General features: G+C 37.5%; 1 protein-coding gene across 13 annotated transcripts in view; it reads right to left on the reverse strand.

The window, feature by feature from the left end:
• RNF19A (ring finger protein 19A, RBR E3 ubiquitin protein ligase) overlaps positions 1–12,587 on the reverse strand; it is a 90,495-nt gene that overhangs the window by 25,830 nt on the left and 52,078 nt on the right. For 5 of the 13 annotated variants that reach the window (XR_012327288.1, XR_012327287.1, XR_012327289.1 and 2 more), the window contains exons 10-12: positions 11,327–11,540; positions 9,483–9,626; positions 8,688–8,827 (exon numbers count right to left, since the gene is read on the reverse strand). Coding sequence is in view for 10 of the 13 variants with exons in the window: in XM_073794637.1 (XP_073650738.1) it covers positions 8,688–8,827; positions 9,483–9,626; positions 11,327–11,540 (498 nt within the window). In the remaining 3 variants the exon portion in view is untranslated. Of the gene's footprint in view, positions 1–2,756; positions 2,875–6,636; positions 8,828–9,482; positions 9,627–11,326; positions 11,541–12,587 lie in introns of those variants that run through there. The other 8 variants (XM_019925065.3, XM_019925062.3, XM_019925063.3 and 5 more) reach the window with 4 other exon arrangements.

Here is a 12,587-nt window from a genome sequence, read left to right on the forward strand (position 1 = left end):
AAAAATATAACTTAATAGTAATATATATAATATATAGCTATTATGATAGCTATTATATATAATAAAGATATCTTTTAAACTGACAAGGAGAAAACAACTCAAAAAATATAGGCAAAAAATATTAAAGTCAATTTAGAGAACAGCAAATCAAATACCATCATTTCCCTCCCCTCATAAAAAAGAAAACCACACAAAAAGATGTACAAATTCACTCATAGGGATATGAAAAATCAAGTAGTAGGTATTACTTTATACCAAACAGCCTTGCAAAAACTATAAAGCTCCTAATATCTATTGTCGGTGGAATACAGGGGAAAGAGGACTCGTGTATTATTAGTGGAATTGGAAATTGTGACAACCTTTTTGGGAAGGCAATCTGATAATCTTATTAAAGTTAAAAATACATATACTTTTCAATGTAGCTATTTGATTTCCATGAATCCATCTCCCATACTCCAAACCACCAGAAAACAAGGACTTATGTATGAGGATGTTTCTTGCAGTGTTCGTAGAGAGGAAAACAAAACAAAAGAGACACAAAGTGAATACCCATAACATGCAGCCATCAAAACGAATGAACTGGAGCTATATCACGTGACTCAGACTGATTTCTGAGATATTGAGAAAATCGCGACAATAATCAATAGATATTGAGAAAATCGCGACAATAATCAATACATATACGCACTGTGTAAGATTATATGAATGTAGAGAAAGCTATGCTATCACACATACTTGGTCATTTTCAGTGGTTATGGGGGAAGGTAATGTGGGAAGAAGGGTAGAGAAGGGAAAGGGGGAGCAAAGAAAAAAGAGAAAGGAAAAAGGGGGACGGGGAAAGAAAGTCTTCTGTGCACAGTTTATTTAAACTCTCAGTAGTACTTGTCTCTAAAACATCAGTTTGCACATTACCTCTAAAGCAACGATGATTCTTTATTTAGCTGAACGTATTACATTTTCCTTAAACAGAAAAAAAAGCCCCCGGAAACAAAAGTAAATGCCTTGGCTATTCCAACCCTGAAAAAAGATGTTCCAGTGGCTGTCGTACATCCTAGAATATTTATGAATTAACCTATTTGGCATAAAACCTTGTTAAAAGTTTCAGCCACTGTCTTGTTTCAAAACTTATTCTAGTGGACAATTAATGAAGTGATTGGTCACCAACTCTGAGGCCTTGGTCCACAAATATTCTCATGTCTTTGCTCAGTTGTTCTGTCCCATCATAGCAAGCTTATCCTCAATTCCCTCTCCGTAGATGAAGTACTTATTAAGAGCACACATAGGAAAAAGTAAAGATATAGTTCTTGCCCCCGAGAGCCTACAGTTTCTTTCTTTTTAAGGTTTCTGGTTTCCTAGTATCCTGAATTCAGAATTTGGAGGCACCTGGTACGCATGCGGTTGTGAAATATCTAAGTTTTACCTCCTTCATGCAGGCCAAAAGGTAACAGAAATGTGCTCCAACATTATTAGGCAAAAAGCTGCAAAGAAAAACAATAAAAGCAGGAATATGTCAGCACCAGACAACCAGCAAATTGCCACACTCTAGGATTAGCAAACTCTGTGATCACAGAGGAAAGAGCTTGCCACACCTTGCTGCTCCTATTATGTAAATGAAAAGGAATTGCTTACTAACCCTGAAAATGTGGACCTCCGTGGTATAAAAAAAAAAAATTCAGAAGGTCCAGACAGCCTTAGTAACAATTTCTACCAAACATTCAAGGAAGACATAATTCCAGTCTTACATACTCTGATACTGAAGTTTATCCCAGGAGGTTAGTTTAACATTTAAAGAATCAAATTCACTATGTTAACACATTAAAGGAATAAATCACAATTACATGATAGATGACCCTCCCCCCAAAATAGCAGCCAATAAAATTCAGCATATTTCCCAAGGTAAACATTCTTGGCAAACTAAGAGTTAGAAAAGAATTTAATAATTTTGATAAAGGGTATCTACAAATATATCTACAAATAAAACTGAAATATAAATATCGTAATTAATGGTTGAAATGTTGAAAGGGTTCCCTTTGAGATTATTAACGAGTTAACAATGCCCCCAAAACCACTGCTATTCAGCATTATGCACTTGAAGTCCTAGCCAGTCCAAATGGGCCAGAAAAAGAAATATATGATGCAGCGATCAAAGAGAAATATTTGAATCCCTGTTCTGCCACTAACCAGCAATGTAATTCTGGGCAAAATGCTAACCCTGTGTCTCAGTTTCCTCATCTGTAAAATGGGGATAATGAGTACCTCCTTCACAGGGTTGTTCTAAAGAGTAAACGAGAATATTTTAAAAGTACATAGAAAGTGTTTGACACTACAAAGCACTGTAAAAGTGTTTGTTAAATAAAAAAATAATTATTCACAGATGACGACTGTGTATAGAGAAATCTCAAACAATCTAGAGGTAAACTCTTGGAATTAAGAGTACTGTTCCCTAGATGCAAAATCATTACATAAAAATTAGCCACATTTCTATATACTAACAAACAGAAAATGATACCTAAAAAATCAAGTACCCGGGAATAAAACTTAAAAAAAGATGTGAAAGATCTCTAGAGGAATAAGTATAGGTTCAATGCAATCCCAACCAAAACTGATAGAATGCAACGAGGTTATTCTAAAATGTTTATGGAAATGTAAAGTGCTAAGAACAGTCAAGACACTCTCCAAGAAAAAAAAGGTGGCCAACATATTTCTAGATATCAAACAAATTCCAAGATGGACGTCTAACTCGTCCATTAACTCACCTGGGGGAAGATCTCTTTCTGGAATGCTCATCCAATAGGTATGTCTTCATAGTTCCTCCCTCACTTCCTTTAGATCTTTGTACCAATGGCACCTAAGAAGACATCTTTCCAGTTTTCCCTGTATAAAACAGCACTACCCAATACTTCTGGTCACTTTTCCCCCCATCCCATATTTTCATAGCATCCATTATTTTAAGGTATGTGTATATGTTTTATTTATGTCACTCGCTTGACTATAAGCTTGCTGAAACCAGAGAATGTTTATTTAGTACAATGCTGTATCTCCAGATTTACTCTTTGTTGAATGAATAAATAAATTGGCAGAAATCACAAAGATTCTCACTGGCATAGGAAATGCAGTGATTAAATTTGAACTAAACTTATAAACTGCAAACTCTCCTTCACTATTCATATATTAACTGATGGCTACCAAAATGCTATAACTCTCCCAGGTTTAGAATACTATTTTGGGCATCCAGAAACCACCAGTATGTAAATACTGGCTTTAAGCAATGATATCTCATACTTAATTAAGGGAAATAAATGAAACAAACTCATTAAAAGAGCCATATAAAATGTAGCTGAAAATCTTAATTGACTCTAAAATTGGCAAAATGATATAAGGAGTAGGAGTTTAGGTATTTTTCTCATGTTATGTACGAATTAATAGCTCTGATGGTTTTCAACATATATTTTATCCTTTGGTGATCAAAGTTTATTTTTTTATTTTTAATTGAAATATAGTTGACATACAATATTATGTTAGTTTAAGGTGTACTACATAGTGATTTGACATTTACATACAAAATGATCGTTATGATAAATCTAGTAACCATCTGTCTCCAAAGTTATTACAATATTATTGACCATATTCTTTTTGATGTGTATTACATCCCTGGACCTCATTTATTTTATAACTGGAAGTTTGTATCTTTTAATCCTCATCACTTACTTTGCCCAAAGCACCCTCCTTCCCCCGAATCTGGCAACCACCCATTTGTTCTCTTTATCTGAGTCTGTTTTCATTTTGCTTTTTTAGATCCCACATATAAGTGAGATCATATGATATCTGTCTTTGACTTACCTCACTTAGCATAATGCCCTATACATCCATCCATGTTGCTGCAAATGGCACAATTTCATTCTTTATGGCTTATATTCACATGGAAAAACCTGAACTTTTGGCCAACACTATATGTGTGTGTGTGTGTGTGTGTGTGTATACACACATACACACACACCTTCTCTATCCATTCACCTACTGATGGGCACTTAGATTGCTTCCATATCTTGCCTATTGTAAATAATGCTGCTATGAACATAGCGGTGCATTTATCTTTTCAAATTAGTGTTTTTGGTTCTTCAGAAAAATACCCAGAACTGTAATTGCTGGATCATTTGGTAATTCCACTTTCAGTTTCTTGAGGGGCCTCCATACTGTTCTCCATGGTGGCCGTACCAATTTACATTCCTACCAACAGCGCAGGATGGTCCCCTTTTCTCCACATCCTCGCCAATACTTGTTATTTGTTTTTGTTGTCTTTTTTATTACAGTCATTGTGACAGATGTGAGGGGCTATCTCACTGTGGTTTTGATTTGCATTTCCCTAATGATAGTGATGTTGAGCATCTTTTCATGTGCCTGTTGCCCATCTGTATGTCTTTTCTGGAAAAATGTCTATTCAGGTCCTCTGTCCATTTTTTTAACGGAATTTTTTTTTGATATTCAGTTGTATGAGTTCTTTATATATTTTGGATATTAACCTCTTATCACACATATCATTTGCAAACATCTCCTTCCACTCAGTAGGCTGCCTTTTCACTTGATAGATGGTTTCCTTTGCTGTGCAAAAGCGCATGGGTCTAGGACCTGGGCTCCTTTCGAATTTCTCCCTCTGCACTGGGACTCTGAGCACGTGAGACTTTGCATGTGCCCTCTAAGAGCAGAGTCTCTCTATCCTATAGCCCTCCAGCTCTTAAACATAAGCTCTGCTTTTTAGAATCAGCATGTTTTTAAAAAGCCCTATTTTCAAAACCAGATGTCCTGGGGGCTCATCTTTTGGCGTAGAACTTCCTGGGCTAGGAGCCCAACATGGGGCTCAGACCCCTCATTCCTTGGGGAGGACCTCTGTGCTTGTGATATTCCTCCCATTTGTGGGTCACTGACCTGGGGGTGTGAGTCCTGACTATACCGAGTCTCCACGCCTTCTACGCATCTGTTGTGGCCCCTTCTTTATATCTTTAGCTGTGGAAAATCTTATCTGCTAGTCTTCGGGTCATTTTCATAGATAATTACTCTGTAAATCATTGTAATTTTGGTGTGCCCGTGGGAGGAGGTGAGTTTAGTCTTCCTTCTCCATCATCATGGGGAAGTTCTCCAAAATCTGTATTTAACTAGACAATATACTATGGAAAATCTTACATATTTACAAATTAACCCAATTTCTGGTGAAAATAAGAAAGATGAATTGTATAAATTTAACATAAAAAGCTTACTAACTCAGTGCTCTGAAGCTGGAAATTTGTACATTTAAGAGAATTCAGTTAAACTGGTAGCCCACACAATAAACACTAGGGTATATGATCACTATCTGTGTATTCTTTCTCTCACCACTATGCGATTTTCCCCTTAAAGAAAGCAAAGTGTAAAGGGCTTTTAAAAGATTTTGATGTGTTAAGGCCTGTCTTGAACTGTGGAGTGTTCTCTTATGCTATGATAGCCCAAGGTTGAGCTCCAGAGGAATCTGGTTTGGTCCTTAATTAATCCAAGTTTGAAGGAACTTCTTAAGTCAGTTGAAAGGATTAGGCCATTTTTAAAGTGAGACTGAGGCAGTACTGGTTGGGGTACAACCAGGAGAGGGATGGGGTGCACCGACTGCACAGGCCTCCTAACTCGGCACCGCCTTTGCTGTATTCCTCCTAAGATCATTTAGCTTTCCATTTACTCTTTAGCTTTTTTACAGAAATGTCAAGCAGGCAGTCAACATATTCATATATATTATTTTCATGAAGTATTAACTATGTAACAGGAAAACAGAAAAACCATCTATGTATTTTATAGAGGCTATGAGAATAGAAAGCGTTTCATTACAATTATTAGCTTGAATTTAAATGGCTCTAGTTTCATAATCTAATGTTGCCAGAGTAGAATCTCTTAAAAGTCTTTTAAGACCTTTTTACTTTTCTTCTTTTTTCTTAATCTTTGTTTTTATTTTACAAATTTATTTATTTTTGGCTGCATTGGGTCTTCGTTGCTGCACACAGGCTTTCTCTAGTTGTGGCGAGCGGGGGCTACTCTTCGTTGTGGTGCACGGGCTTCTCATTGCAGTGGCTTCTCTTGTTGCAGAGCATAGGCTCTAGGTGCACGGGCTCAGTAGTTGTGGCACACGGGCTCAGCAGTTGTAGCTCACGGGCTCTAGAGTGCAGGCTCAGTAGTTGTGGTGCACGGGCTTAGGTGCTCTGCGGCATGTGGGATCTTCCTGGACCAGGCTCAAACCCGTGTCCCCTGCATTGGCAGGCAAATTCTTAACCACTGCACCACCAGGGAAACCCTACTTTTCTTTTAAGATGAGGATTTATAATGCTTATCTCTTCACAATTTAAATGACAGCTCTATTTACTTTTCAACCAACATACTTTAAAGAAATGAATTTATGTTGATGAATAAAGCAGCTTCTTTCTGGAGGAAAGGCAGGTATTCGACATGAAGAAAGGATAGTTTCTAACACTGTTTGTTGAGAAGTTCAGCAGATGCTTCCCTCTAGGCTGAGACTAGAATGCAGAATCCTCTCAGTGGCTTGCAATATTTACGAATTTGCCACATGGCAAATGAATATTCCTGTTCTTATAAAAATGTCAGTGCACAAACCATAGGCAGCGATACATTAGTATTTACATTTATTTCATGTATGCAGTTTACACACTCACTATTGAACAAAATTGGAATGCAGACAAATATACAAATACCATAATAAGCATTATAAAATAAAATAACTGGCACTAGTGTTATAAGCATATTAATGGGCCTGGTGAGAAAAATGATGAAAGAAGACTGCAGCCCATGGCATTTTTCTTTTTATCAAAAGAAAAAGCTCTGTAGCACCATAATGGTAATACTTAAAAGAAACACATAAGATGGAATATTTTAACTGAGGTTAGCCTGTTTTATTTAAGTGAATTATACTGGAAGTTAACAGTATAGGCAATATTTTGGCCAACTTCTGTTTATGTCAGCTGAACATCTTCCATAAACAAAAGCAAAGGAAAATAAAGCCAGCCATATACAGACCCCTCCTTAGTACTTGGTACAAACTCTGCACCGTGCTTTGATTTCATGATTGGAGAAGATATACATGTGCTAAAAACTGAGGTTATGTAAAGTTATTCACTAAAGCCTGAGTGTGTCTTTGGTAGGCTAATACTTTTTCAGCATTGTTACTGTTAATCATATTTATGTTTCTCTACCCTGTATTTTTCTACATAATCCAAGGTGGCTAGAGAGGACATTATGGAAAACAATACAGCAAAACCCTCAAACAAGTAGGTCCTTAAAATCTACTCTATTCTGAAGGCACCAAGAATCAGTGGGGTGCAAACTTCCCCTTAATGAAAGGTGACTTTTTTGTAATACTTATAAACTAATGGAATTTTATTTTGCAGTTTTATATATTTTATTTGGTGCTGTCAGTATACTTAATTACCTACTTTTACACTTTTCTTCTAAGATGGCAACAATATACAAGATATATAGGGTACCAGGTGTTTCTATTTCAAAGTTGTGCAAAAACTGCCACAATCTTGCTCAAAGTGTCTAAGTATCCAAATGGTAGCAAATGGGCTGCATTAAGCTGTATATATCCACACTGCATACGAAGAAAAAAATGAAATTTATGCCCAGTTATGAACATAAATGTTACAAAGTGTATCATATACTGCGAGTAACCTGCAAGGTTCTTTAAACAGTATCTTTTAGTGGTTTCAATAAAATGTCACTAACCACTTAGCCCTAAGCCTCAAGTTCTCTTCATAAGAATGCTGTAGAACTGCATTAGTATTTTATATTGATTATAAATTAAGCCAAATTTCTATCTAAATACACAAGTATGTGCTTCAAGCAATGTTTTGTGGCAAACACACAAAACATAATTCTCTTAAGAATTACTGTCCTTACAATAATGCACTTTTAAAGCCTTCATCTCATAGTTTGGTAATTAAGATCCACATGAAACACAATGCTTTGTTGAACACAGAAAATGTATCTGCATTATGATGATGCAACCCAGCGTTTGCTGGCAACTTGAAACTTAAAATAGTCACGTGCAGTTCAACCAGCTCCAAACAAGGTTTTTCAAGTGGTAATTATTTTGCAGCATTTGTAGGTCTATATATCAGTCTGAATTGCAACTTTTAATTCCACTGTCTGATGTGAGTGGTTGTTATTTGCTTCTTTTAGTGCACTGCCAAAATATAAATCAATATTGGTTTTTATACCACTGTTGCCATGTTCTTCAGCAATATGATTCAACTGTGGAACTTCTGAACATGAAGCAGTTTTAGTAAGCACAGAAATGCTACACTGATGGGGGGAATTCTCCAGACGGTCGTTTTCTACCTCAGGAAGAATGTTAACAGTAGCAAAGCGGGTGTGATAATCAGTGGAACCATGACTACAAGAAGTTTTCATGCTTTCTAGGTCAGAACAACTAAATTCAGAAAAATGACTAGAGTGGGAATCTGCTACAGAAGGCATACTGTCACTGAGGGATGGTGCCTCGAATTCACTTGAGTTCGTACTCTGCTGTTCTAACAACTGTGCATCCATATCCTCTCTGGTCTCATTTATCTTCATGTTACTCTTTTTCCTCAATTTACCACTTTTTGATTTCTTTCCTGCTGCTGCTTCTTTGGACCACTTGGTGGCACTGGATTTACCTTCAGGCAAGCCACTGGATGAACCCCCAGGATGACTTCGGGTGGCACTGCCATCCTCCACACTGCTGCTTCCACTGTTGTGCCTGAATTTGGATGGCTTTGACTCGATATCTACCTGAACCTCCATACTGTTGCCTTCTCTGGAACATAAGAGTAACACATATAAATTTCTGACTTCCTCTTTTTAAAAAGAAAAATGCAAATGACAGCAAAGGGGGAGAGGCTTCTGTGTGAAAACTTCAAAGACTATATAAAAGCTATTAGAACAAATTAATGCAGGATACATTCTACTAATAGAAAAAAGTTGCTTGAAATAAGAGGACTATCTTTAAAATAATACTTAAATTTAAAATAAAACAGAAGCAACTACCCTCATTGCTTATGCTATTCCAGGTACTATGCTACCTTCTCCATTTTTTTCAGAACAGTTGTATTGAGATATAATTTGCGTATCATAAAATTCACCTGTTTCAAGTGCACAATTCAGTGGTTTATAGTATATTCACAGAGTTTGCAACTATCACCACTATTGAACTTCAGAACATTTTCATCATCCCCAAAAGAAACCCATTAGCAGCCAGTTCCCATTCTTCCCCCTCCCCAACCCCTAGCAACCACTAACCTAATTTCTGTCTCTATGGATCTGCCTACTCTGGACATCTCACCACTTTCTTCTTGCAGAGAACCTAACAGTAGATAACCATTATTCACAATAATTTTGCCTAATGATAGGGATAATTCTTTACAAATTAATTTAAAAAATACTTCTGACTTTATAACAATTTTTTTCCTTACTTGTCCAATGGGATGTAGGAATTCAGAATGGATCCTGCCATTGCCTTGGTGCTGGCATTATCACTAACTGTTCCCAAACTGACTGTGCCAGATTCTCCACTTAGGCTGTACCGTTCTTTCTGTACATCTGCTTGTACTTCCAACCTTAAAGAGAGGGGTATTAGAAAACAAATCAACTACATATAATATCAACACTACTATGAGAATGTATCTTTAAATAATTCAGTAACAAGAAGCTATTTTAGAAACAACTATAAACATTATTTTTCTAAGTTTCCTTTTATTTGATTATTCAAATTCTACTGCAGCACATTGAACAGTACCAGCCATCCAGATAAAATGGTAAAATTAGCTGTCTGCCAAGTAAGGTAATAACAGAGTATTACAAAAAGAACATAAAGGATTTTAACTTAAACATGCTCCAATATTCTTACTTATGATGCGGTGCTTTGCTTGCCACACTTCAGTGCAAAACACCAAATCAGAATACATTAAAAACCATTCTACATGACAAATCAGTGCCTCAAAAAATCCTGGGTATCTATATATTAAAAATAGTTCCAAATTTAACACCTGACTCTTTAAAAAAGACATAATAGGGACGTCCCTGGTGGCGCAGTGGTTAAGAATCTGCCTGCCAACGCAGGGGGTACGGGTTCGAGCCCTGGTCCAGAAAGATCCCACATGCTGCAGAACAACTAAGCCTGTGCGCCGCAATCACTGAGCCTGCGCTCTAGAGCCTGCGCGCCACAACTACTGAAGCCCGTGCACCTAGAGCCTGTGCTCTGCAATAAGAGAAGCCACCGTGGTGAGAAGACTGTGCACTACAACAAAGAGTAGCTCCCGCTAACTGCAACTAGAGAAAGCCCTTGTGCAGCAACGAAGACCCAATGCAGCCAAAAACAAATAAATTTATCAAAAAAAAGAGACATAATATACACCACTATAACTTAAGAGTTTGTGTTTAAAAGCACACTACCTAAACATAAGATAAACATAACCGATTTATCTTTTTTTTTTTTTTGCGGTACGCGGGCCTCTCACTGCTGTGGCCTCTCCCGTTGCGGAGCACAGGCTCCAGCCGCGCAGGCTCAGCGGCCATGGCTCATGGGCCCAGCCGTTCCGCGGCACGTGGGATCTTCCCGGACCGGGGCACGAACCTGTGTCCCCTGCATTGGCAGGCGGACTCTCAACCACTGTGCCACCAGGGAAGCCCTGATTTATCTTTTAATTCATGTACTCTCCCCTACGTTTAAAAAAAAAACCCCATAGCTAGTAAACAGAAGTAAAGAAAAGTAAATTAAAGAGGAAACAAAAGAAGATAAAAATGCTTTAACTTATCCTACTTATCTACATGGCTTTGGGTAAAAGACTTCGTGAGAATTAAATAACCATTAATACATAAAAGGACCCAGGCAGACTCTCTCGGCCTCAGTTCTTGCATTTCCGGATATCCTGACTCCACCTGCTCCCCCAGGCTTCAGCCAGCGTCTCATTTCCTAACAGCTGTGGCCACCTCCAGAGGTAAGGTCCAAACTTAATCACTGCCTTTACAGTATTCACCGAGGCAGCTCCAGCACTGACTCATAACATAAAATCTGACAAGTGCAGTGAAAAAAATGGCATGTTATCCCTTAGACTTGGTTTTTACCTCATCAAATCTCCTTACTCACTGTTTACCACTAAATTTCCATTTTTGAAACCTTACTGTTTTCAACCCTGACACAGTAAGATTATATGTCATCATCATGCTTTGTGTTCAAAACTCTCCTCATCTATAATAATTAATAATTTGTAGTTAAGGCAAAACCAAACCAAAACAAAACAAAGCACAGTTTTCTCACCTGTGAAAACAGTTTACCATGGCACTTCCTGACAGACTCCCTGTGATACTGGCTCCAGCGAGCGCCATGGTGCTGGCCGTTTCACTCAGGTTGTCCCGGATGGCTCCTATTCGATCCATGTGGCTTCCACTTGCACTCAAACTGCCGGTCAAACCACCAACACTTCCCTCCCCTATGCTAGGGTTGTGTCTTGCTTCTGCTACTGAAGTTGTGTCTAAATGCAAATATTTCAAAGAAATTAAATAAGTGTGATTATTGATTTCCCTCTCCATAAAGTCTGTCATGATTTCAGATAGGACATATTTTCATATAAAGTATAAAACATATACAGGAATAGAAAAAGTGTCTGGAGTCAGGAACACATAACATAACTGTGGGATAAGAGTAAACGGAAATATCTCACAGGGTAAAGTTGGATTAAGGATGCCCTCAGTTTTAAATGGTTACTACAGGCATACCTTGGAGATATGTATTGTGGGTTTGGTTCCAGACCATGGCAATAAAGCAAATATCACAATAAAGTGGGTCACATGAATTTTTGGGTTTCCCAGTGCATATAAAAGTTATGTTTACACTATACTAAAGTGTGCAATAGCATTATGTCTAAAAAAAAAAGTATATACAGTGATTAAAAAATACTTTATTGCTAAAAAAAAATGCTAACCATCATCTGACAGCTCAGGGTTGCCACAAGCCTTCAATCTGCAAAAAATGCAATTAGCTGCAAAGTGCGATAAAATGAAGTATGCCTGTACTTTACAAGAAAATCAAGAAGATTTAGGAATTCTATAAAGAACCTGATGGTTGAAGAATTTAGCTGACTTTGAGAAAAATTATGTGACAGTTTTCAATAAGGGTGTTATTTAAAGAGCTTAGTATTCTCTAGGACAATAAGAATGGGCCAAAAGTTGACTATTTGCTCCAATATTTGAGTTCCTATTATATAACCCAACTCTGTTTCTAAGTACTGAGGACACAGTGGATCAAAGAGACGAACAACCTGCCCTCAAAAAGCTTACACTCTAGTTGGGGAGCGCAATAAATAAAATTATATGGTGATAAATGCTGTGAGAAAAAATAAAGCAGAGTAAAGGGGAGTGAGTAAAAGGCAGTGAGAGTGATGAGGAGTGCGTGTCTGTGTGTGCACACGCAAGCGCCTGTGTACTGTTTTATATAGTATGATCAGAGAAGGCCTCTCTGATAAGGTAACACCTGTAGAGACTCAAAGGAAGTGAAGAGGTGAGCCATGAAATTATCTGGG

The sequence above is a fragment of the Tursiops truncatus genome, chromosome 17 (assembly GCF_011762595.2).
Source record: "Tursiops truncatus isolate mTurTru1 chromosome 17, mTurTru1.mat.Y, whole genome shotgun sequence".
Classification (NCBI taxonomy): Eukaryota; Metazoa; Chordata; class Mammalia; order Artiodactyla; family Delphinidae; genus Tursiops; species Tursiops truncatus.